The sequence below is a fragment of the Solanum verrucosum genome, unplaced genomic scaffold (genome assembly GCF_900185275.1).
Source record: "Solanum verrucosum unplaced genomic scaffold, falcon-dt-bn FXZP01000213.1, whole genome shotgun sequence".
In the NCBI taxonomy this organism is placed as follows: domain Eukaryota; kingdom Viridiplantae; phylum Streptophyta; class Magnoliopsida; order Solanales; family Solanaceae; genus Solanum; species Solanum verrucosum.
The window spans coordinates 1,120,233-1,147,824 of NW_026020043.1; the positions used below are offsets into that span (position 1 = coordinate 1,120,233).

A 27,592-nucleotide genomic window follows, 5' to 3' on the forward strand; every position below is an offset into this window, starting at 1 on the left:
CTCATGAATAGCTGAACTCAATATAAAGCAATAAGACACGTGCAATATATATATATATAAAGCTTGTAAAACAGTGTAAACAACTTAGTTCGTTAAAGATAAAGCAATAACAAACTCAACTTTACTTATATATAAAAAAGTAATATAACTTTTGTGGGAGATTCTCTACCCAACAACCACCACTATGAGCCTAAGTGGTGATACAGTGTCTTGCCCACGCTGCCAGAACTGTCATATACTTTTTCGTCATATAGAACGCTTAACTTAGTGGATCCACTAGTCTAAGCTAAAAGCATCTTAAGGAGTCATCTAAAAAGTATGATCTTTTACTACCCATGATGGCTACATGGTTTATGGAGACTTGAGTTAATATGAACTCGCATCCCTATATCGGTGCTCAATACTACTCCCAAAATATACTTAGCTCATATGTTTGTAAAAAGACAAAACTCTTTCTTTTAATTGAGGTAATTACTCAAAACTTAGCTTAAAAGCTCTCTTGGAATCGATGTTCCCTTTTCTTGCTCAAATGTGTAAAACCATTTATAAACTCTTTGGGAATACTTAGTTCCCTTATAGCTTTTGAGAAATGAACTCAACTCTTTACTCTTTGTTTAACTTGAAACTTGAGCCTTAAAACGAAGTTAAAACATTTGTTAAAGACTCTTGAAAACTTTAAGAAACTTTGCTTTGACTTGCTTCTTAACTTCTAGACTTGACTCTTAACTTCTTTGACTTTGATCTTAACTTTCCTTGAATTGGATTATGGATTCAAGGTTCATGATCTCATGTTTATGGATGATTTCATGATGGTTAGTTGTACCTTAGAGTGTTAGAATCAACTAGGAAACATAGGTACATCACTTAGAAACTAGTACGAAAAGATGGGGGGGGGGGGGGGGGGAGAAATGGGGTGAACGCCGTCCTTGGCGCTCTAAGAGGCGTGGAGCGCCAAGCCCCAAACCTCAGAGAACATGCTGGGGGCGCTGGCTGGCGCGGCGCCCCACCCCTTTACCCAGAAAATTCCGACTTTTCTCCTTCGTTTTTCATCTCTAAACCATCCAATCTTCCCTAGTTCCTTTCCCAAACACTTAAGGTCATTAGTACTCTCAACTTACAACAGATCTAACTCGAAAATCCACCCGGAAACACGAATCAAATCAACAAGAAACTTCAACAACACAACCAATCAAGAACTTAACGATATCCTTCAAGAACTTCACTTTTTAACATGTAAACAACTCAAAATCGCTGAATTGAAACAAGTTGGTGTGTGGGTGAACTAACCCATCACTAAAATATCTCACATACCTTAATAGGGATCACCCCCGACGAATTCCACTCCAAATGCTTGACGTTCTTGGCAAAATCTTGGCTTTTCTCCCTTTCTTCTTTTCTCTTTTCTCCAAGCCCTAAGCGTATTCTAATTTCCCAAAACTGAATTAAGTTCTGTTTACCCCAATAAATCCCTAAAAATGAATTAGGAAATTAATTAGAGAAAATACTAGTTTACCCTTCCTTAAATCCGGATTTGGACTTTCCTCAATCCAACAACCTAACTTCCGAAAGGCATAACTCACTCATACATTGTCGAAATCGCGCAAACTTGATGGAGTTAGAAAGATATCTCCAAGATCTTCCCAACCATATGAAGAGCCGCTCCTAATTCATCCTGAGCTAGGAGTTATGGCCGTTTGAAAATGGACAAACTCACTTTCTTAACTTAGACAAAAATTTCCAGATTTCCTTATTCTTTCCAAAAATCAATATTTTCATATTTTAAACTCTTTATAGTCGTTTCTAGGTGCGAGATGTTACAATAAGTTTGATTCTCCCTTGATGAGTACCGGATGTTTAAAGATCAATTTTTTATAACTTAAGCTCGTGAAAAGTTTGTGTTGTGAGAAGGAAATATTAATAAGATCTATGATGGTTTGTGTATTATGAGTGTGTGGTGGTTGATTTAGGTTCACTTTTGATTGTATCCAGTATTGATTTAGAATTTTATCATGGTTATGTGAGAAAAGATTTTTCCTGACGATTGTGTCAAGGCCCTTGAGAACATGGTGCAGACATGTATACGATTAACATTGGTGGTTATTGGGAATAGTTTATTGTTAGTTGAGTTTGCATACAACAATAGTTATCATTCGAGTATTTAGATGGCCCCATTTGAGGCATTATATGATAGGAGGTGTAGGTCTCTAAATAGTTGTTTTGATGTATTTGAGGTGAAACCTTAGGTACTGATATTTTGAGGAGCCATTGGAGAAACTTCTAGTAGCTTAAAGCAGGAAGAAAGTGTATGTAGACTAGAAGGTCAGGGACATGAAGTTTATGGAAGGAGAGCAAGTGTTGTTGATGGTTTCACCCATTAAAAGTGTGGTGAGATTTGGTAATAGAGGTAAGCTTCGTCCAATGTATATTTGGCCGTTTAAAGTTCTAAAATGTGTGGGAGAGGTGGCCTGTGAATTAGCTTTGTCTCCAGGGTTATCAGAAGTGCACACGGTGTTTTATGTTTCTATGTTGAAGAAATATCATGGTGATAGAAACTACATTATTCATTGGGATTCGGTCCTCCCTGATGATAATCTATCCTATCATGAGGAGTTTGTAGCTATTCAAGATGAGGAGGTCCGCAAAGTGAGGTCAAAGGAGATTGCATCTATAAAGGTCAAGTGGAAGAATCGTCCAGTTGAAGAGTCTACTTGGGAGATAGAGGATGATATGCACATAATATATCCACATCTTTTTGTCGATTTAGGTACCCCTTTCTTACCCTCACCTTCTTTTGATCGTTCGAGGACGAACGATGGGTAAATTGGTATCTAATGTAACAACTCATTAGGTCGTTTTGAGTACTAGAGCTTTTTATTTTACAAAAGACCTTTCGATAAATTTTAGATGAGAATTTTGAGCTATTTATTTAACTAAGGTTATTTAGTTGATGGGTATTTATTAAATAATATTTTTTTATTAGTTGGTGATTAATGGGCCAAGTCCATATTTTATTAAATACCCTTAGCATTGACCCATTTATTAGAAAAAAATATGACAAGGGAGAACAACAGGAAACATACCTTTACGACGAGGAACAACACCCAACTGCATCCGGTAAGAACTCAACCTATGCATTTTCTAGGGTAGAGGTCATATTATTATTTTTATTAGTATTATCATGTTCGCAGTCGTTTAAGGATGGAAGAAAATTTTAATGTTGCATGAGTTGAACCTGCAAAAGAGTAAAAATTGTAGTTTTGTCTTTTGATTTAAGGACAAGGCCTTGGTGGCCAGTCAATTGCTATTGTTGACCAATGGTCACCAATTGAGACTTAATTAGGTTTGTAGAATGAATTTGAAATTTGGATCAAAGTTTTATACGTTATTCCAGTGTTAAAGTTACGGGTCATACCTTTGGTTTTGGGTGTGAAATTTTCTTATGGTTATCATATTATGATTCAAGTTTTAATATATTGAGATAGGTAATTAAATATTAGGTGTATTGTATTATTTAAATACCATTAAGGTTATGTTATTTGGAGGAACTAAGACTTAACACGAGGCTTGAATTTAAGACACGTGAGACTTGATATATTAGTTGGTATCAAAATTTAAGAAATTGATTATAGATTTGGGTGGGTCTTTGAGTCTAGGCTAGACATATAGTAATATGGATGTCTATGGACTCGTTAACTTATGAAGTATGCATACTTGATAGATTGAAAACGTTCAAGGAATAGGAAAAGCATTGGAGAATTAGCTTGCTTGACTTCGGTTCTTCACTGAAGGTAGGTTATGGTTTATTCTATGTGATAGATAGACTCTTAATAGTGATTTATATATCATCGAATGATATTGTGAATTTTTCTATGTACTTAGTTGTTGTGGTTTGGATAATATATGTGTTGTTGTGATTGGTCTTGGATATGTTGTTGTGATTGGTCTCTAATCCAAGACTGTGGAATCCATAATCTTGAACTTATTCTATTAAAGTGATGCCTTGAATAAATAAGGCTTAATGAAATATTGTTAAGGAAGTGGAAAGAGATCATAAAAGAATGACAAATTAATTAACGATATAATTGGACCGAGTGTCACGTTCTGACACGGTAGTATTTGATCGGGTGTCACGTTCTGACATGATATTATTGGATCGGGTGTCACGTTCTGACACGGTATTATTGGATCGGGTGTCACATTCCGACACGATACTATTGGATCGGATGTCACGTTCTGGCACAATAACATTAAAGGAAACATATTAAAATTAACTTAATGTACTCATGACTCATTTTGGGTCGTGACAGAAAACCCTAAACAAATATATTGACTAATTAAAGGCTCAAAATAATCAGATTTTTATCTCCTAATCCCCCATTCTCTTATCTCTCAAATCCTAATGCAAAACCCTAAGGAAAAATCAAAGTAGAAGACTTCCATTCAAGATTTATTTAATCTTTTTTCAAGATTCTTCTTCAAGGTAAGTCCTTCTCCAAGAATTTCATTCTTTTCAACTCAAATTTCTTCATACAATTATATATCACTAATGAAATTATAATTCTTGGCCATAGAAATTTAAGAAACTAATTCAAGAATCTCAAGAAACGTTTTCTTGATTGTTATCCTTCAAGCTAGAGTTTCAAGGCTTCTAATCAAGTTCTTTCTCAAGATTCTTCAAGAACCTTGTTATTTCATGTATGTAAGGCCATCATAGTGTTGGACTAGTTCGTCCTCACGGGCTACATCTACTTTCAAATTAGTAAAAGAGTAATCTAGGTTTCTATCCCTAGATTTGAGTATTCTTGAGATGAGTTGATTTTGAGATCTTGAGTTCTTGATTCTTTTTTTTGAAATTTTATTCCTAATTATTGAATTGCTATATGTTATGCATTAAGATTCTTGAGTAGATTCGTTCATGTCTATATTTCAACATAAACCCTATGAATTGAGTATTTTTGAGATGAGAAATATCGTTGAGTTGTGAGTTCTTGAGTCTTTAGTTCTGAGTATTGAGTTTCGATATTGTTATTGAGATCCTTGATTTGATTAGTTCATCTCTATAATTCAGCATGAACCCTATTTTGAGTTATAAATCTTGAGAGGTTTTTTAAAGCCAACACTTGAGTGTTAAACTGAGTTTTTGAGGAAGTAAAGATGAGTTCTGAGAAAGAGTTTTTAAAACATGATTAGTATGACAGTCGAGTATGCCATCAATTTTTAAGCAGTGTGGTAACTAGATAGTCCATCAATGTTTATGTAGTATGACTTCCCGAGTCATCAATGATCATATCACAATATGATTTTGATATATTTTTGAGAAAGAGTTTTAAAATATGAATTGAGTAAGAGTATAAGGGAACTAAGTATTCCCAAAGGTATCAGCTTTTACATTGAGAATAGACAAACTTTGATTTCTAAATGAGTTAATGAATTCAGAGATAGTTCAGAGCAGTTACCTCTTTTAAGAGGATAGTTTGAGTAATTATCTTGTAACGACCTGTTAGGTCATTATGAGTACTAGAGTTATTTCGACTATTCCCCTCAATTTTAAATGGTGATGTTGAACTAGTTATTTAACTACAGTGATTTAGTTGATGGGTTAAACTTATTAATTGTTTTATTCATTGGTGGTTAATGGACCAAGTCCATAATTTATTTAGTACCACTTGACCCATATATATTAAAATAAGTTAGTAGGGTTTGTCGCTTATAGTACATAATAATTTTATTTAGAAAAGAATAGAGGGGAAGAGGAGAATAAAGAAAGTGGCGAGAGATCTGCTTCAGGTGACTCTTTTACTTCAAATTTTCTTAGTATACTAACTGTATGTTTGTGTTGACTTGAATGGAATTGGTTAATGGCAATGAGGGAATTGAGAATAGTGAATCACGTACATTGCATGTTCAGTGAAAGGGTTATGTGTGGCGTCGGTTTAGGAGGAAAAGAATTAACAATTAAATTGATTTTATGTTAAAATGAGTACTTAAAGGGACAAGTTTGAGTTGGGAAAAGGTGATACATTAAGGGTGTGTTTGGTACGAACGAAAATGTTTTCCTAGAAAATGTTTTCCTGGAAAACAAGTTGATTTTTGACTTATTTTCTCATGTTTGGTTGGTGAGTAGAAAATATTTTCCGGAAAAGATTTTGTGTTTGATTTATGAATGAAAAATGTTTTTGAGAAATATCTTTTATTTTTAATAGAGTAGAAAATAATTTTTGAAGTTGAAAATATTTTTTAAAAACAAACTTAATTTTATTTTTTTATTTTTTTTTGGGGGGGGAGGGGGGGGTTGAGAATCGGGATGAAAAAATAAAAAATTGAAGTTGAAAATATTTTTTATAAACAAACTTAATTTTTTTTTCTTTTGAAGGGGGTGGGGGGATGATAGGGGCTGATGGGAGGGGGGGAGGGTAAGGGGTAGGGGGTAAAAAAATAAAAAATTGAAATCAGAAATATCTTTTAAAAAGAACTTTTAATTTTTTTTGGGAGGGGGTGGTAGTAGGGGGTGCGGGTGGGGTGAGGGTGGGGTGAAAAAATTGAATTTAAAAACAAGGTTTAAAATTTTATTTTATTTTTGGGGTGGTTGGGGGGGCTGGTTTGAGGGTAGGGACAAAATAAATTGATTTTTTCAACAAAAAAATAATTGTAATTTGAAGTTGGAATAGAGTTTTGGAAAATGTTCTCCTTAAGTTTTGAAGGGAAGTCATTTTCCTTAAATTTGAGGAAAATGAGTTGATTTGAAAAACATTTAACCCAACCAAATATGAGAAAATTAGAAAACATTTTTTGGAAAATATTTTCCTTCATACCAAACACACCCTAATTGTCTATAGTGATGCTAATAATTGGCTTTGAATAGTCAGTCACTGGAAATTGTATAAGGAACAAAGTATGTTTTGTATGTTTTGTCGTAGTTAAAGTATTGGACAAATTTGTGGTTTCAGTTATGGGGATTTCTACGGTTATCACATTATAATCTAAGTTTTGACAAATTAGTATAGGTAATTGAATATTAGGTGTATTGTATTATATTAATACCATTAAAAATGATAATTGGAGGAATTAAGACTTACCGTTAGGCTTGAACTTTAGGAAATTGATTATAGATTTGGGTGAATTTTTGGGTCTAGGCTAGACATATAGTAATATGGGTGTCTATCGACTCGATTATTTATGAATTATGCATACTTGATAGATAGGAAGCGTTCTGAGACATTATGGAAGGAAAAACATTGGGGAATTTGCTTGCTTGACTTCGGCTCCTCGGTGGAGGTAGGTTATGATCTATTCTACGTAATAGATAGACTCTTAATAGTGATTGATAGTCATTGAGTGATATTGTGAATTTTTCTATGTACTTGGTTGTTGTGGTTTGGATAATTTATGTGTGGTTGTGATTGGTCTGTAATCCCAAGACCGCGAAATCCATAATCTTTAACTTGTCCTATTAAAGTGATGCCTTGAATAAAGAAAGCTTAATGAAATACATTTAAGGAAGTGGAAAGAGATGATAAAGATTGACAAATGAATTAACTATATAGTTAGATCTGGTGCCACGAGCCGGCACAATATATTTGGATTTGGTGCCACGAGCCGGCACAATATATTTGGATTTGGTGCCACGAGCCGGCACGGTATTACTGGATCGGGTGTCACGTTTCGACACGGTATTATTGGATCGGGTGTCACTTTTCGGCACTGTAACATTAAAGGAAAACATATTGAAATAACTTAATGTTCTCAATCTCAAAGAACCCATTTCCCAAATGAGTGTGGTGTGGAGGCATGAGTCCTCGTGTGTGTGTTTGGTATTGTGACTGATTACGTACTTGTTTCAGTGTTGTTGTCACTTGATCATATTGCTCGTTGCTTGCCACCTGCTAAATGCTATAGTTGATTTCATGTTACTACTTTATACATATCAGCTACTATTTTAAGTGGCCCGATGATATCTATTAAGTACATGCTGCCTTGTACTGATCCCTAGTTGTACTTTCTTCGTTTTCCTTTATTGGAGTGAAGCCAGTGTACCAGTGACTTCGACTTACCCTCAACTCTAGCCAGTCTCCAGCACATCAGGTTCAGGGTGAGCCATTCATTCTAGCTCGTGTTGGATTCTCTCGGTCATGGCATGATGTCCTTAGTTTTCGGACATAAACTATTTTATTCATTTATTTTGGTGTCTTTGATATTCTTAGACTTATTATTTGAATATTAGATCGTCCTTGACGTGAGGACTTTCAGAGTTTGGGAAATGATATTTAATAGACGTTAGTCGATTTGTGTTTCTTACACTAATAAGATTTAAGCCTCCGCAATATGGTTAGTATTTCGTAAGTTGAGCAATAAATATAAGTAGGGATTGAATTCATTGGTTCGCCCATCTAGGAGGTTAAGTGTGGGTGTCACTCATGACTCATTTTGGGTCGTGACATATCTCAAACTTAAGGAAGAGTATGGTTTTAAACATTGAGCATGAGTACATATTGTTGGGAGCAGTATTGAGCACTGATATAGGGATGAGAGAACTCACATTCCCCATAAACCATGTATTCCAACATGGGTACAGGATCATACTTTTTAGATGAATCCTAAGTGCCTTCAAGTAGAGCTTAGTGGATCCACTTAGTTGAGGTGTTCTATATGCCGGCAAGGTATAGAACAGTTCTGGCAGTGTGGGTGAGACGTTGTATCATCACATAGCACATAATGATGGTTATCGATTAGAGAATCTCCCAAATTTAGTTTAAAATGTATTTTGGTTATATCACTTATTATGTTGAGATTCAGAGATGATTAAGTGTTTTTATAAAGTCTTAAATGGTTTCATTCCTTTAATCCTTTACATTCAGTTAAGTTTATCTTTTATCTATTGCAGTCTTATCAGTTCAACTATTTGTTATTCAGCTATATTACATACTCGTACATTCAATGTACTAATGGCATTCAACCTTCATCTTTTAATGATGCACATGCAGGTTCTTAGGATCCTCAACAAGAGTCTGTTGAGATCACTTCATCCGCTCGTCAGCTTTGAAGTACGACCTTCTTGCTTCCGGAGGACTCCAGTTTTCTGAGTTATTAGTAATAGTTTTTAAGCAGTCGTGGGTCTTCTCCCGACACTAATCTTTATATTCAGTAAAGGCTTCATAGATAGACTGTTTTAGAGAGTCTTTCAGTTTCAGATGTTTTATTTAAAACTTATGTTTCATACTCAGTATATTCAATTCAGTTTTGAGATTCAGTAAATTATTTCCAAACGCTTCTTTCAATTTAATACTTATGTTTGCTTGAGTTAGTCTTTCGCTTGTAGTCAGCCAGGATGAGGGTTCGCTTGGGAAGCAGCAATGGTTCTCGAGTATTGGCCACGTCCAGGGTGTAGGCTCGGGTTGTGACAAACTTGGTATTAGAGCACAGAGTTGAAGTATCTTAGGGTGTTTATAAAGCCATTTCAAGTAGGATCGTATTTATGGTTGTGAGGGCCCACTTCTACAAATGAGGGACTACAGACATTTAAGAAAAAAATTTCTTCTTTCATACTCTAAATCGTGCAATAGACTTGAGTCACAAGGAACCTATTCAAACTCGTGCATTTTCTCAAATCCATTCTACTACCCCTTATACTCAAGGTAGTCGAAAAGCAAAGCCCAAATCCTATCGAGGAGTTACTCTCAGCAAAAGTCTTCAGAAAGTCATGAGATTGTAGAGGGGCTTAAAAGAAGCTTATGATATAGCTCAAGTGTTGAGATTGAAAGAATGCACTTTTATTCATATGAATCATGCGTTTGAGCTAAAAGCGAGATGTACTCCTAAACTCTCTTCTTTAAACTTTGTTTCATTTGAGACCCTTTCGAGGAAGTGTGTTTTAGAGATTGGGTAGTAGAAGTGCCTAGAGTTAGAAGTATGCATTTAAAGGTGTAGTAACCTAATAATTGGGGATAGTTATTGAGTAGAGTATGTAAGTTGTACCGAAGTACCTAGTAAGTCATTAATGAAGAGTTTTCATTTATGGGTAGACAAAGAAGTGATGAGTTCGTGTAGATGTCATGATAGAATGTAGAGGAATAGTTACTAGTTAGGACGAGTTAGAGTATACTTTAATCAGAAAGGAGTTTATGATAATGTGTCATTGTGTTAGTAACGACCAAGTATAGGTGTTGAATAAAACAACAGGAGTATTCGTGAGGTAATAGATCTAAGCTAGGCTTATGATTTTTAAGGAAGAGCCCATAGTATTCAGATGGTTACAAAATCAATTAGGCAATGAGGTATAGCGAATGAGTAAATAGTACTTAAGTTGTGAAAGGAAGTGTGACGGTAAATTGTAAGTATGTAGACTGAGAGATAAATAATTACTACTTGTCATGAGATCTTAGGGAGCGGGTGTTTCTTAATTTTTATATAGTAGTTGTAAGTTAGTATAGTGAGTGAGCAATCACATTGATATCCGAGTTTAGTAATAAATATTAAGCTTGAATTTGATATGAGTGTTGTGATCAAAATAATGATAGCATGATGGTGATGATGTTAGTCTTGAGATCTGATCTGCTAGACTTGACATAGAGTAGGTGAGGAATTGAGATGTTAGCTGCAATGAATATGAGTGGTACAAGTGAGAGATCCTAACTTTTAGATAAGGGCAACGAAGTTTGGCTAAGTCATAAGAGTAACAAGAGCATTAAGAGATGTACCCGAGATAGTATGTAATCACATGAGGTTCCAATTAAGTTAATGATTTTCATATGTGACTAGATAGAATATTTGAGCTTTCAATGTGGAATAGGCTGATGTAAGCATTATTTTTTTCCTTAAAAGTTAGATGAAGCGGCCTTATAAGCTAATGAGAAGAGGTTAATAGAAACATCTTAGAAAGAGGTATTAGAAGGAGTCTTAGAACCTTCTTATAGAGGGTTCACTAGCCATGAGATAAGCCTTTCCCGAGTAAAGGAGTAAAGGAAATATAGACCAGCTTAGAGATGATGGAATAGATCCATAGCTTTCAAGTGTCAGCTTTAGACCTAAGGAGAAGATGATAAGATGAGAAACCAAGTCAAGTATGGCGAATCAAATAGAGATGTATTCAGAAAGAGTTTTAGAGATATACCAATCCATCCATAATCTTGTGTATTCCTCAAAGTTCAGTCATTACAACATGTTGTTGATGTTTCTTATATCAAAATTGTGTTTATGATCTATGTTCATACACTTCACAGAGATTCACATCTATGCTCGGTTTCCATAATAAGGGGCAAAGACTTTAGCCCATTGATCTCAATCTTACTCCATAAAGTTATGGATATCAGCTTCATGATATGAACCTATTCATATACGCACTCATGTCTCATAGTGAGCTCAATCTCACAAATTTGTGATTTAATCTTAATGGCTAGCAAAATAATTTTATGTCATGCATATTCTTATATCAGAACTCTCAAATGAATCGTGCTTATGATCTTTCACCCTAAAGCTCTTTCAGTGATCTTGTTTAGTTTTGAGAGTGGTGTTGATGATTGTAGTTGTGTGATAATTGAGAAGAGGATTGCTATTGTTTATTGTGATAGTGATGGTGTGTTTATTCCACCTAAGGTTACAAATGTGGAGGAAGAAGGAGATAAGGTTTTACGATGAGTAATAAGTCAGTTCCTAGTAGTGATGCATGAAAGTTCAGTTTGGTACAAGTGACGAGAGAATGAGGAATTCTTATAAGGATTGGTTAGTAGGAGTTCATGGAGTGGTTAAGCTCACTAGACTTAAATGTGATGTTGGCATTATGTGGATGAATGCATGATGCATTAGGTGGTTCTTGATTAAGACTTGAGGTTGGTTAAATGCAGAAGTAAAGAGTAATATTCTTGGGATGAGATTTCCTATAGAGGTATAGAACCCAAATCTTGTGATTTAGATTAGAATAATCACCTTATGTTAAGTAATTTGTGATTTTGAGTTAGGATAGAATGTAGTAAGAGCATACAGTTAGACTCAGACCTTAGTAAAAGTAGTCATATACCCTTGTGGGAGCTATGAGTTGCATCCAATAAGGAGTAGTAATAAGAAAGAAGAGCATAGTTGAAATGTGTCTCTGAGCTTGAAAGTTGCAGTCATATTAGTCAAGGCATATTATTTATATTCATACTTCATACCCAGATATCCTTATTTCATTTCAAATAATTTCAGATAGAGTGTAACTATGATCAAACCCATATTGTTCATTATATATGTGTTATAGTCTAGTTTCAAAACTCTCAGTATGAATCAGTTATGCCTATATTAGTAGACAAGTTCAGAAGTCGAGAGATATAGTGATAGTGAATCCTTTCCCTTCCATTCCCAGTTTAACCGTCATTCGAGGACGAATGATCCCAACGGGGAGATATTGTAACACCCAGAAAATCTCTAACCTAAGGCTCGAACTATTCTTCATTTACATGGAACATTGAATCGAGTAATTATTAAATTGTCCATATGTGTAAAGGTAAATTATTTAGTGTGGGAATGATTTTGGATATCAATTAAGGTCACTAGAATCCCCTAGCACAAAGTTGAGTTAAAAGTTTCCTTACCGATTCAGTTTTGATATAAGATTCTACTTGGGTCAACTTCAAACGACCATATCTCTTAGAATATAAAGAGTTACGTGACTCATAAAATATCAAATTAAAGGTATTTGAATCTTCTTTACAACTCCACCAATTTCGCAACAATCTGAGTTTTGAGTAAAAAGTTATGACCATTTTAGTAATCTGATACAGTGCAGTGACGAATTAGCCGACGGGAAAATATTAAAAAGGATCCTTTTTGTCTTTTTACCTCTAAGAAAACCTTAAATGAATTTATTGACTAATTAAAGACTCAAAACTGTCAGATTTTCATCTCTTAATCCCCATTCTCTTCTCTCTCAAACCTAAGGAAAAATCAAAGTAGAAGACTTTCATTCAAGATTTTTTCAATCTTTTTTCAGGATTCTTCTTCAAGGTAAGTCCTTCTCCAAGAACTTCATTCTTTTAGACTCAAATTTCTTCATACAATTATGAATCACTAATGAAAATTATAATTCTTGGCCATATAAATTTCAAGAAACTAATTCAAGAATCTCAAGAAAGATTTTCTTGATTGTTCTCCTTCAAGCTAGGGTTTCAAGGCTTCTAATCAAGTTCTTTTTCAAGATTCTTCAAAAACCTTGTTCTTTTAGGAATGTAAAACTATCATAGTGTTGGACAAGTTCATCCTCGCGCCCGACATCTACTTTCAAATTAGTAAAAGAGTAATCTAGGTTTCTATCCCTAGATTTGAGTATTCTTGAGATGAGTTGATTTTTAGTTCTTGATTCTTTTTTTTGAAATTTTATTCCTAATTATTGAATTGTTATATGTTATGCATTAAGATTCTTGAGTAGATTCGTTCATGTCTATATTTCAACATGAACCCTATGAATTGAGTATTCTTTAGATGAGAAGTGTCATTGAGTTCTGAGTTCTTGAGTTCTGAGTATTGAGTTCTATATTGTTATTGAGACCCTTGAGTTGATTTGTTCATGTCTATAATTCAGCATGAACCCTATTTTGAGTTATAAATCTTGAGAAGATTTTTAAAGCCAACACTTGAGTGTTAAACTGAGTTTTTGAGGAAGTAAAGATGAGTTCTGAGAAAGAGTTTTTAAAACATGATTAGTATGACAGTCGAGTATGCCATCAATTTTTAAGCAGTGTGGTATCTAGATATGCCATCAATGTTTATGTAGTATGACTTCCCAAGTCATCAATGATCATATCACAATATGTAATGTGTGTTTAGATCCCTAAATTCTTTTTTCCATTCTTTCAAAAAAAATCTCTTTTTTTTTATCAAATTTTTGTCGACAAATTGTACTGGTACAACATGAACATGTCGATCTTGTTGAGAGATTCCAGAATCTAAGAAAGTGAGGTGAGGTATGACCGATACAAAAGTGATGGAATTGTTGTTGGTCAAAATATAGGTTTGTGAATCTCAAATCAGTCATTGCAACTGAATTAGAGATCGTTAAGTGTTGTATTTCTACTAGATACGTTAAATAAGAAATTGTTACCCATAAGATGTTAGGTTTGAGATCAATACATTACTGTTTGGTAATTGTTATGTATTAGATACATTTAGTATAAATTCGAGTTTACGTATCATGCCTAAAAATTAGTGCATGATACATTATTATTTATGTAACTTGTTTTGCTTGAGAGCAAAATTCATATGTAGTAGAAATTTGTAGATGAAAAGGTTGATACATGATAAATGATACATTTGGTAGAATTTTTGTATCAAGTATCAATACTAATTAAGGTTATGTATCAAAACTAATATTTGAACACGATACAGTGTGCATGATAAATTGTAACGTATCATAATATTGAAACGAAGGTAGTATACATTAGTTTAAGAAACAAAATCAACTAGATACATTAAAAATCTGAACCTATATGTATCAGAAAAGATAAACAACCAAAAAATTGGAAAAAAAAATCAACAATCTAATCAACGGAAAGCAACGAAGATGTATCCTTCTCGGACTAATTGGGTAAGCCCAATACTGAAAGATCGACCAATGAATTGAAGTATATCAAGACCGCCATTAGAAATTCCCGGAACAATTCCAAATGCACTACAAGATGAAGTTTCTGCATTAGCAACATTTTACACCCCTCTTCCAATAAAGAGACCGCGAGTAACAAATTCAATAATTTTTTAAGATGAAAAAACTAAAAAAAAAAATTAAAAGAAATTGAAAATTGAAGTGATGGAAAGAAATCTACCTCTTGAATAACTTAAAATCATTAATTGGAAAGAGAAAAGATTTGAAATTCAAAAATGGATTAATGTTGGTAACTATAGAGAGATTTGTGGCTTGAAAAAAGGAAAGAAAATCATGGATATGAGATTTCAAATTAATGTATCCGGAAAAGGGTATGATGGGAGAAAAAGAGGGGATTTTTGATGTTTTTTGAAATGGTAAGAAAAATAAGAAAATATGATAATAAATGGTGTGTAGTTAGGTAATTTTTCCTTAAAACATACATGAAGAGCCCACTTGGAAACCAAATCTGCTTCATGAAATATGTTTTCCAAAATCACAATTAAATTATAAGCATTTAAATAAAATATATAAAGAATTCACTTGGAATCAAATCTGCTTCATTAGTTACACTTTCCAAAATCACAACTGAAATTTTAACATTTTAATAAAATACATGAAGAATTCTCTTGGAACAAAATCTGATTCATGTATTATGTTTTTCAAAACTATAAATGATTTTTTTAGTATTTTAAGAATATACATAAATATTTTACTTAATTATATGTCAATAAAAATATTCTTAGGCCTATATATATGAATTTATATTCTTCACTTAACTTGCTCAATTGTAGTCTCTTCTCTCCCAAATAAAGAGTTCTCCTCTTTATCAAGTATAACAAAATATGTCTAATAAGGAGTGCCTTGAGAACAATACAGAATCAAGTGGTGGTAATACAAAAAAAACCCTTTATGAAAAAATAGCAAGTTTAATGGAGAAAGCACAAGAATTGTCAACTTTGTGTGATGTACAACCTGGGATAGTTATTTACACTCCAGGCGAAGATATTTTATGGCCAACAGCAAGTCAAGCTAAGGAAAGATTTCAGAATTATTTAAGTTTTCGTTGGGACACAAGGAATGATAATCTTGTTACACATGAAACCAATCTTGAAAAAAAGAAGAAGGCTCAAGAAGAAAACATAAGAATAATGGAACAGGAGAATGAGGAGAAAGAAATGGAGTTGTTGTTTAATGAAGTTATTGATGGAAAAAGCTATTTGGAACTCGATGCTAGAGAACTTAAAGGTATGATAAAGCTAATTGCTCTTAAGAAGACTAAAGTTGATGAACGTAAGAAACAACTGCAAGAAGAAGATCAACCAATAAAAGGTAATGACAACAATATTGAAGAGAAGAATGATAGCATCCCAAAAAATAATTATGTTTAAGTATTTTATATTTTTGTTGTTGAGTCAATGTTACTTTCATATTTATTTAATGTATTTTACCTTTATATTTCATATTGTTTATCTTTTCTTTTTATCATGTTGTTTGTTTTTTTGATGTATTGAAGTCATCTATTTTACTAGCTTAATTTATTTTATTGTTGTTTAATCAATATTATTATATGTGTAAGACTTGGCATGTTGAATTTCAATTTCAGTAATATATATTCCCTCCCTCCTCTCATAACTAGATTAACTTAAGTTTGATTTTATTTGATACAACTATTATTTGAGACATTTTGATCTATAGAGTAATGATCTTTTTAATATTTTTAGTAAATACTTATGCAAGAAAATAATACATACCTTCTTAGAAATGAAAGCTTCATTAAACCAAATAACTTATAAGGGTGAAATCAAATTTATGTCGATAAATGTTTTTTGTTCAAGTTGAACTTTATCAGGCAAAGTGCTGGTAAAAAAATTGCTTTTAGATGACTTGTTGTATTATTTAAATCATATGACTCATTGTATTGTTTTAACCATATGTTTTAATATATGCTTATGTAAAAAAATGGTAGCATTGCGTAAAATTAATTTACTTTTTTGTTGAGGGATTTAGATTTGAGGCATTGTCAATTGAACCCTTGTGGTAGTGTTTATTGGAGTAGTAGTATTTCTTTTAAAATTATATAAGTAAATCATATGACTCATTGTGTTGTTTTAATCATATGATTTAACATATGCTTATGTAAAAAAAAATGGTAGCATTGCATAAAATTTAAAAAAAAAAAATGTTGAGAAATTTGGATTTGAGGCATCGTCAATTGAACCCTTGTGGTAGTGTTAATTGGAGTAGTAGTATTTACTCTCTAAAACAGACGTGGTAAAAAAAATAAAAAAAAATAGCCCATCAGAAAAATTAAAGTTAAAAAAGGAATTAAAAATCAAAATTTTCCTTCCCTTTCCCTCTTCTTCTTCCTTCTTTATTCTTCATCACAATTTTTTATTTTTCATCACGACCTCAAAGATTCACAGAGACGTAAATCTAGTACCAGTGTTGTTTGTTGTGGTTGTTTGTTGGTAGATCTGAAAGTCATGTGGAGCTCATTGGAACTTTATCGGAATCATGGCTGAAGCTTTGAGTTCACCCACACACCTACAAAATAAATCAAAATAATGAAATCGCAAAGGAATAAAGTAAGGGGGTCTAGTTTGATGTTTGTTGGTGACTGATTTGGATTTTGAGTGGTTGTTTTGTGGAGGTTTAGGTGGGTGTTTGGTGATTAATGGTTTATCAGAAAAGAAGAAGGAATGGCGTTGTGCAGCTGGATTTGTGGTGGTGATGGGTTAGTTGTTCTTCGCCGGAGAAAACGAAGAGAATTGTGATATAAATTCAAATGAATGATTTTTCCGATTAGATTAGAGATAAAGTGGATGAGAGTTAGAGATGAAAAACGTATAATTATTAGAGAATCTTAATAATTAATTAGTATAAAATAGAGTTAAAAAAGTAATTAATAAAAAAGGAAAAGAGTAATAACTTACAAAAATACTACATTTATAGGGTTATTAATGTTCAATAGCTATAAGTATGTTATTTATAAAAATTAACTACAATTTATGTCTTTTTCTAGCTGTAGTTTTGTATATGATTTTTATTTTTCTATTTATACACTGATACAGTTTTAATTACAATGAACTAAATAAGGAAAATGTGTTAATTGTTTAGTTAGCATATGAATATTTTGGATTCAAATTGGTATATTTATTTATAAAACTTAAAGTATTAATATATCAAGGATACCAGTATTTATAAAAACTTAATGTATTAATATAATAAACAAGGTAAAGTATAACAATTTAGTATATGAACACGAGAATTTGAAAAATGGATACACTATTGTTAAACAAAAATGGATACACCAACATAGCATACATATGAATACATTGTTGTTAAACAAAAAATGGATACATTGGACAAGCCAAAAACAAGAAAAATGAAAAATAATAGAATGTGTAGGTATCAAAGTGTGTAGGTATGCGACTGTATAAAAAATTGAAAAAGCCAACAACGTCAATCTCTTTTTGGTCAAATTTTTCTTGTAATAGTTGAGGTTTGGTGTTAACTCGGGTATCTGTTTATAAAATATAGTACTATTGTATCCAACTATACTTGTATGGCCTAATCAACCTTTCAAATTGGATAGATTACTTATGTATCCATATATACTTGTATTCACGAATCACCATTTCAATTTGTGTTACTATTACAATACAAATATCTATGTATATAAGTATTCTACTATATACAAATTAGACAATCACACAAACCTCAATCTCTTTTTGCTCGTGTTCTTCTTGTATTTTTTTTATAACTATAGCCATTATAATGGAGAAACAAATAAGTCTTCAATTGAAACCTTATAAAAATAGATGAAAATATAGATGTATACAAATATAATTTTCATAAAAACGAGGAAAAAATTCAATTAGAAAATATTTTTTTCCCTCAAAGACAGGGCCAATGGTCCATTTTATTAAACAAAAGGAAATGATACAGACTTGGTTTAAGCCCAAATCAACTAAAAGAAGAAGAAGAACCAAACATACCAAGACAGCAAAGACAAAATAAAATAAAAAAAGACAAAAGCTCTAAACAACCATCGGAGAAATGAAAGGTCACCGGAGAAGATGATGAATTCAAATCACAAAAATTGATCCTAGAGTTATGTAAAAGAATCTTACATTGGTTGGAATTTGTAGGGGAAATATAGAAAATTTGTGATAAAGGGATATTGATGAAAGAGAATGTATTAATGAGGGTAAATATGGAGACCAATCACATAAAATGTGCCTAGACATAATTAATTATGTGTGTAATAATAATTTTTCTATTTAATATTTAATAACTTCCTATTTATTTATATATAATTAACTTTGCTATTTATTGTCACAAATATCAAACCTATACCTTTTAAACCAATTTCATATCTGCATGGACAACCACGGATCATATGGGAACAGGAGGAAATAGATCAGATGATCGTGAATGAGAATCTACGATATGCAGTGATTGGGAAATTCTCTTACGGCTGGCCACATATTCATGAATTGCGGAAAATAATACCCAAGCAATGTGAGTTGAAGGGGGAATGTAACATTGGTTTACTCAACAATAGACATGTTTTGATTAGGGCTAGCCAACTGGAAGATTATGTAAATCTCCTATCAAAGCCGATTTTTTACATCACTCATAGGAACTGGTCTTACCCAATGAGGACATTGAAAAGGGATCTTCTCTTTGATCCAGAGGAGGAAACGACGACTGCTATTGCGTAGATATCCTTCCCATTTCTTCCTCCTAATTTTTTTGGGAGGGAAGTAGTGTTCTCTTTAGCATCGGCAGTAGGAAAGCCTTTACAAGTCAACAATGCTATGTTGAACATCCGAAATTGCACCCAAGGAATGATAATAAGGATGAGGGAGACAGAGACAAGGTAAACGGAGAGGGAAAAGTGTAGAAGGATGAGGAAAATACAATGGAGAAAAAGGGAGGTGAAGGGGAACACCCGAAAGCAGGACACAATGAGGAATTCAAAGAACATAGATATAAGAAGTGGGGCAGCAGGAGAAACAATTATCAGCAAGAAAAAGTCTGGAATAAGGTGGGAGTAATTATAGAAAATAAGTTTGATGCTTTGGAGGAGGAGGAGGAGAAGAAGGAGACAACCGATGAGAAAGGTCATCAAGGAGAAGAGAAAGACAAAATGATCGATGAGAATAAGGTAGACAAAAAGAGGGACATAAATCAATCAGCTTCATCAAGCAGCGGACAAAAGGACAGACAAACAGAGAGCCAATCATCAATAGCTGGGAGGGGGGAAAATTCGATAGAAATTTCCAGTGAGGAGAATGAAACTGTCGTGGAGGACACTCCCAACTCAACAAGAAGTACTAATCAGAAGGGAAACGACATAAGCAAGGAAAAGGCCATGAGGAAGAATAAGGAGGAAGATATGCAAGACAAAGATGAGTCACTTAAAAAAGCTCCCGACTTAATGGAGGAAAGGGAAGATCAGATTCAAGAAAGAAGAGAATTGGAGAAAGATGAGAACATGGAGTACAATATTCAGCAGATTAGTAAAGCGGGGGATTTATCTCCCAGACATATGGATAGTTTGAAGAATGGTACAAAAAGAGGAAAATTGACAATTCCTCTTTCAAGTCCAAACAAGGAGTAAAAAGGTTAAAATCACTACAAGTGATCAATGATTGAAAAAAAATTATATTTTGGAACATTAGATCCGTTAACACTCAAAAATCTTTTGAGAGATTAATGAATCTAAACATGAGACATCACTATTCATTCATAGCATTAATGGAACCTTTTCAAGAACCATCTGTGCTAGATCAATTTAAAAGAAAGTTGGGAATGAATCATGCTTTAGTAAATACTTCAGCCAAGATCTAGATATCCTAGAGGGAAGATTGGGTTGGCAGTGTAATCTTAGATTCAACTCAACAATTGTCAATGAAGTTCTGCAAGGACGGGAAATCTCTCTTCATTACGTCGGTGTAGGCTAGATGTAATACTTTGGAGAGACTAGAGTTATGGGAGGACTTGAACCATTTGACAGAGGAAATTGAAGACCCATTGATTATAGGAGGAGATTTCAATGTGATCATAAATGAGGAAGAGAAGTTGGGTGGCCTAGCATTTATGCAAGGTGAAGCAATTGATTTTGCGATCTGTATTAATAATTGTGCACTGGAGGAAGTCAAATTCACAGGAAGTAGATACACTTGGTGGAATGGGAGAATCGTAGAGGATAGTATTTTCAAACGCTTGGATAGAATATTGGTCAACCAAGCTTTCATAACCATTTTCCCTTCATCGAAAATACACCACCTTATAAGACAAGGTTCAGATCATGCGCCACTTCACATGATATATAATTCCTCAGAAGAACCGGTCATTCGACCTTTCAAGTTTTTAAATTTTTGGACCAAACATGTAGAGTTTAAAAAAATTGTACGACAAAACTGGAAAGTGGATTTCGCAGGTAATCCTTTCATGGAGTTTCAGGCTAAATTAAAGAGAGTGAAGAAAGCTTTGACAAGCTGGAGCAAAAGTACATTTGGAAACATTTTTCAACAAATTGTCACCATTGAAGACATTATAAAAGCAAGGGAGGTGCAGCTGGAGATTGACCCGTCAATTGAAAATAGGGCAAAATTGAATAAAATAGAGGCAGAGCTGAAAAAATACTTGGAAGTTGATGAGGAATATTGGAAACAAAAAGAGGGTATGAAGTGGTTTGTAGAAGGAGATAATAACACTAAGTTCTTCCATTCTTATTAAAGGGAAGAAGAAAGAAGTTGCACTTAGCAGAAATCACGAATTCACGAGGGATGGTTATTCAGAATAATCAACAAATCAGCAAAGAGTCAGTAGATTTCTTTTATAATCAATTCAAAGAGGAGGGAGTGAATCACGATTTCACAATGCTTCATCACATCCTACATTTGATCACTGTAGAGCAGAATGAGGAAATGATGAGGCTGCCTAGCGAGGAGGAAGTAAAGGGAGTTGTTTTTTATATGAATGGGGATAGTGCATGCGGGCCACATGGATTTTCTAGAAAGTTTTTTCAAGTTAATTAGTTGGGATATAGTTGGGGAGGACGTGACCAAGATGGTTAGGGCTTTCTTTTGTGGATATGAATTACCCAAATTCATTACTCACACTAATCTACTTCTCCCCAAAAAGGAAAGAGTTAAGATATTCTCAAACATGAGGCCAATTAGTTTAAGTTCTTTCACTAATAAGATCATATCAAGAGTGGTTCATGAGAGAATGGCACAAGTTTTACCTAAAATCATCTCCAATACTCAAGGGGGTTTTGTGAGAGGAAGAAGGATTGCAGAAAAAGTTTTGTTGGCTCAAGAAATAATAAGGGATATTAACTTGAGAAACAAGAACACGAATGTGGTGGTGAAGCTATACATGGAAAAGGCTTACGACAGGGTGTCATGGATTTTTTTAACAAAGGTTTTAAAAGCCTTTGATCTCTTAGAAGTGATAATTGATATGATTTGGAGATTGATCTCAAACAATTGGTACTCGGTACTAATTAATGGTCAATCACATGGATTTTTCAAATCATAGAGGGGTTTGAAGCAAGGAGATCCATTATCCCCGACCTTATTCATAATTGTCACGCCCCGAGCCTACACCCTGGGCGGGACTGGCACTCAAAGACCATTGTTGGCCCCAAGCGAACCCTTGATCTGGCTTACTTAACTCAGCGGAAGACTTAAAGCATTAATACAAGGATTAAAATGCACTTACTCAACTTTTTAAAAGATAACTTAGAACGTTTTTAAAGATAAAACATTCAACTTTGCCAAAATGGCAACTCAATTCATAGTACATAATAAATGACAATGTAAAGACAACTGACTGCTAACAGTCTATCTATGAAGCCTCTAATAACTGAGATGGATGTCGAGACAAGACCCCCGATCATCCTAACAATTGAAAATAAAACTGAAAATAATGAAAATGAGTCCTCTGGAATGCAAGGAGGCTCACCAACTGACTCTGAACTGCTCACTGGATCAACGGTGCACTGGATGCTGATCTTGGTTACCTGTGTCTGCATCATAAGACGATGCAGGCCAACTGGCATCAGTACATTGAATGTACGAGTATGCGAGTTGGAATGCTAAATACAACATAGGCTTGAAAAGATTCTGAAAGAAACACTTACCTTGGCTCTTCTCAACTCATGAATACTTAACTGAACTCATTTCATTATAAAGCAGTTTAAAACAAGTGCAATATAAAGAAAAAGGAAATTGTTTAAAACATGATGTCAACTCATAATCATAATATCATAAAAGACAAGCCATTCTCCCTCTCAAAGTCTACTTGTGCAATGCATGAATGAAGCTCCATACCCCCATTCATACTAACCAGAACCCCTTGAGGAACCATGCAATTACTGTTGTGGGAGTTTCTATAACCGACAACCATCACTTAAGAGCTATAGTGATAATACAGCGATCTACCTCACGCTGCCAGCACATCCTATACCCGGCCAAAGGTATAGGATCTGAACTACTAAGTGGATCCACTAGTCTATGCGAAAAGGATTCATCTAAAAAGTATGACCCTTTTCTACCCATGATGGATACATGGTTTATGGAAACGTGAGTTATCTGAACTTAACCTCGTCCCCATATCGGTACTCAATACTACTCCCAAAATATACTAGCTCTTTATGTTTAAAACATACTTCTTTCTGTGATTTGAGATAATTGCTCAAAACTTAGCTCAAAGGCTATCTTGAAAATCATAGTTTCCCCTCTTGCTTAATTATGAAAGCATTTACTCTTTTCTGAAAACTAGCTCAAAGGCTCTTTGGAATTCAAGGTTTTCCTTTCTTATTTAAATGTGAAAACATTTTAAACCCTTTGGGAATACATAGTCCCCATATACTTTTGAAGATATGAACTTCAAACTTTACTCTTTACTCAACTTGAACTTTAAGTCTTAAAACAAAGTTAAAACATTTATAAAAGACTTTTGAAAACTTTGAAGGATTTCCCTTAACTTGACTCTTGACTTTGATCTTAACTGTTCTTGACTTGACTCTTAACTGGTCCTTGAATTGAATTATGGATTCAAGGATTGTGATTTGTGATTGGAAAGATCTCATGATGTTTAGGAATGATTTTAGATAGTTAAACATGAGAAAAGACCGAAAATCAATATTGGAGGGTGGGTCCACGACGTGGAGAAGCTTTTAAAATTTAGTTTCAAAAATGAATTTTGAGGCAGAAGTCTCCGTGACGGCTCCGCGACGCGAAACGAAAATTCCCAAATTCTGGGAACCAGCTCCGCGATGTGCCACCACTGCTAGATTTCGTTTAACGAAATTTCTTCTTCGTTTTTCATCTCTAAACTCCATCGGTTTTTTTCAAACACTTAGAATCGATTAAATGTTCAAAGTACATCAGATTCTACTCAAAATCGAACCTAAAATCACATATTAGGATCAAACAACTCCTCAACGAATTCAACGAAACAAGAATCTAATGAAACTTCAACAAACCCATTCAAGAACTCAATTTCTAAGCTTTCAAGAACTTAAATTCGCTGAAATAAATCATGATTAGCGCGTGGGCGAATTAACCCAACGCTATGTCATGTGATCTCACATACCTTGTAGGGATCACCCCCGATGAAATCCACAAGCAAATCACGACGATCTTGACGGATCTTGAACGTTCTTCTCCTTTCTCCTCTTTTCTCCTCTTCTTTTCTCTTCTCTCAAAACCCTAACTCTTTTGGTAAAAGTGTAAACTGATCTAACTCAGCTTAGACCCCTAATTAATCACCAAAACCGAATTAAAATAAAAGGGTAAGGAAAAGACCAAAATTCGGATTGAACTTTCCTTATTCCAACTGCCCAACTTCCAAAAGACATAACTTACACATACGAACTCGGAATCGTGCAAACTTAGCGGCGTTGGAAAGATCATTCCAAGTGCTTTTCAACCATATCTGGAACTACACCTAACTCATCTCGAGCTAGGAGCTATGGTTGTTTCAAGTTGACCACAAACTCACTTTTCCTAACTTAACTAAATTTCCAGATTTTAATTCTTTCAAAAAAATGACTATTTCCAATTATAAGCTTCTTCCTAGCTAGTTCAAATTGCGAGATGTTACAATAATAGAAGCCGAAGTATTGTCAAGAGGTTTAAATAAGTTGCACACAGATCCTCAATACAAGGGTTATGGCTTACCAAAGTGGAGTCCAGAAATCAATCATTTATCATATGCGGATGATACTATTCTTTTTGGATCTAGTGACAAGGGCTCTATTATTAAGATGATGAAGGTTCTAACTGACTATGAGAAGGTGTCGGGTAAATGATCAATAAATCGAAGAGCTTTTTTCTATCTACATGATAAAACACCTTTGATAGTAGCTATCCGATAGAGAAAATTGACAGGGATCAAACAAGGGAATTTTCCGTTTATATATTTGGGGTGCCCAGTGTTTTATGGGAGGAAGAGCAGTACTCATTTTGAAGAGCTTATCAGAAAAGTGACGAGAAGAGTACTTTCATGGCATAACAAATTGCTTTCTTTTGGAGGAAAGTTCATTCTCATCAATCATGTTTTAGAATCGATGCCTTTCTACCTCTTATCAGCTATGAATCCCCCAAAAAAAGTCATTGAGCAAATTCATCAATTTTTTGCAAAATTTTATTGGGGAAATGTTGGAGGAATAAAAGGTAAACACTGGGTTGCGTGGGAAGAGATGTGCTACCCAAGGAATGAAGGGGGACTTGGATTAAGATCATTACATGCATGACGTCTCTAAAGCTCTTATTGCCAAGATATGGTGGACTATCTCCTCTCTATGGGCCAGTTTCATGGGGAATAAATATTGTAAGAAGTTTCATCCTACTATTGTGAGTAGTAATGGAACTTCACATAGATGGAGAAGAATGTTGGACATTAGGGAGGAAGTAGAATATGAAATTTATTGGCAAGTACATGCTGGAAACTCAAATTTTTTGTTTGACAATTGGACTGCATTATATTTCACTGAAGAGGGGAAGAGATAGAGGTGAAAAACTTCATCAGTATTAATGGATCATGGGATGTAGAGAAGTTACAACTCCATATTTCAAATGAGATGGCTATGCACATAGCCGATAATATCAAACCTAGGTGGAATCATGACAGGATATATAGATAAGTCATGGTGGACAGGAAACTATAAAGTGGAGTTTACGGTGAAATCAGCATATCAAATTTTAAGAAAAAGAAAGGAGGAGGTTGACTGGTTGAAGAATATATGGGCGAAAGGGTTACCTTTTAAGATTTCCTTGTTTGTTTGGAGGGTATGGAAGAAAAGGATTGCAACTGATGAAAATCTGAAAAAGATGAGGATACAAATTGTATCAAGATGTTTTTGTTGTGAGCAAGGAACAATGAAAGCCATGACATATTTATTCCTAACTGCCCCCATAGCCCAAAAACTATGGAGGCAGTTTGCTTCATGTGCAGGTATCAACATTGAAGGAGTTCATCTTTATCAACTCCTTCAAAAGTGGTGGAGCTATCATGGGAACTCAAAGGTGAAGCTGATAATGAAGGCATTTCCTGCCATTATTATATGGGAATTATGGAAGATGAGGAATGCTATAAGACATGGAAAAATGATCTCATATATCAATGTCAACTGACTATGTACCAGCTTGTAAGATCACAATTTCCCCACCAGCTTAATGAAATGATAAGAGAGTACAAACCCATATTATTTTATCAAATTGTGAGGTGGAGGAGAATTGGATAACATGTAACACAGATGGGGCAAGCAAAAGGATTAGGAGAAATCATGATGGAGATCTCATGTATGCGGAGGCACAAGGATTAGGAGTAATGACAAACATGGAGGCAGAACTCATCATAGCGGGGCTTAAATACTGTGTTGGCCGAGGATATTATACATGCATTAGAATGGAAATGATGAAAACGATCAGAGGGGAATGGAAAATACCTTGGGAGATGATTGAAGAAATCAAAGAAATTGCTAGTCAAGTAAGTTTCCAAATAATTCATATTTTCAGGGAAGCTAACCAACTAGCGGATTTCATAGCAAATATAGCAATCGATCAACAAGGCATACAACAATTTCACAGTTTCATTCAGCTACGAAGCATGGAAAAGACAATAATACTGAATATGGACAAGAGTCAGCTACCAACAATAAGAGTGAGAATAAGCAACAACCACAATAGCCAAACATAAAAGGAAAGCAGAGAGAATTTAGAGGTATTCAAATTAGGTGGGCCAAAGTGCAAATGTAAATAAATTAATTTACTTTTATTCTATCATGGACTTGTTGGGAGTCCATGAAATCTGTGTTCACTTTCAATAAAAAGGATCCCGAGTCCTAATTTGATATTCAAAAAAATATATCCATATAACATAACAAAAAATAAACTGTAACTATTTATTTTAAATGTATATTGATGTTTGCCATATTCTTTAGTTTTTCCAAAAGAATATGATATACACATGTATCCCTATGTTCTAATTTTACCAAAAATGTGCAAAGCATGTGCAAGTTCTCGCAAACCATTAATCTTTGATAGAATTTTTTTTAATGCAAATGTACGCCTTAATATTTTTTAGCACGGGTAGGCCTCATCTAGTTAAACTAATAAACATCACTAATGAGATAGTAGATATGCATCTTTGATGAAATTGCTCAATAATCGTTTGGTAAGGTGTATAATTAATATAGTATATGATGTATTAGTAATACTGATATTACAGCATGTTTGGTATTGCTGTAAAAAAAAGTGTTTATTTTAATAAGCACTTTTTTAAAACACCTTTTCGAAAAAGTGCTTTGGAAAAAACAATTTATGTTTAGCTAATTCATTTGAAAAGTGTTTCTTATAAGCAAATTGTATTTGGCGAATATTTTTCAAAAAGTGCTTTTGAGAGTTAAATTACGATTAAAGGCAAGTATCAATGAACTTTTAATATTAAGATTATTTT

At 33.9% G+C, this 27,592-nt stretch overlaps 2 protein-coding genes across 2 annotated transcripts; both read left to right on the top strand.

Moving 5' to 3' along the window:
• Positions 1–2,328: 2,328 nt before the first annotated feature.
• LOC125821704 (uncharacterized) lies at positions 2,329–2,820 on the top strand. Its single transcript, XM_049501090.1, has one exon. The coding sequence runs from the start codon at positions 2,329–2,331 to the stop codon at positions 2,818–2,820; it is 492 nt and encodes a 163-aa protein (XP_049357047.1).
• A 12,630-nt stretch (positions 2,821–15,450) lies between these two features.
• On the top strand, positions 15,451–17,347 carry LOC125821705 (agamous-like MADS-box protein AGL92). The gene is made up of 2 exons (XM_049501091.1): positions 15,451–15,937; positions 17,265–17,347. Exons 1-2 carry the CDS (start codon positions 15,451–15,453, stop codon positions 17,345–17,347), a joined length of 570 nt encoding a protein of 189 aa, XP_049357048.1.
• Positions 17,348–27,592: the final 10,245 nt, after the last annotated feature.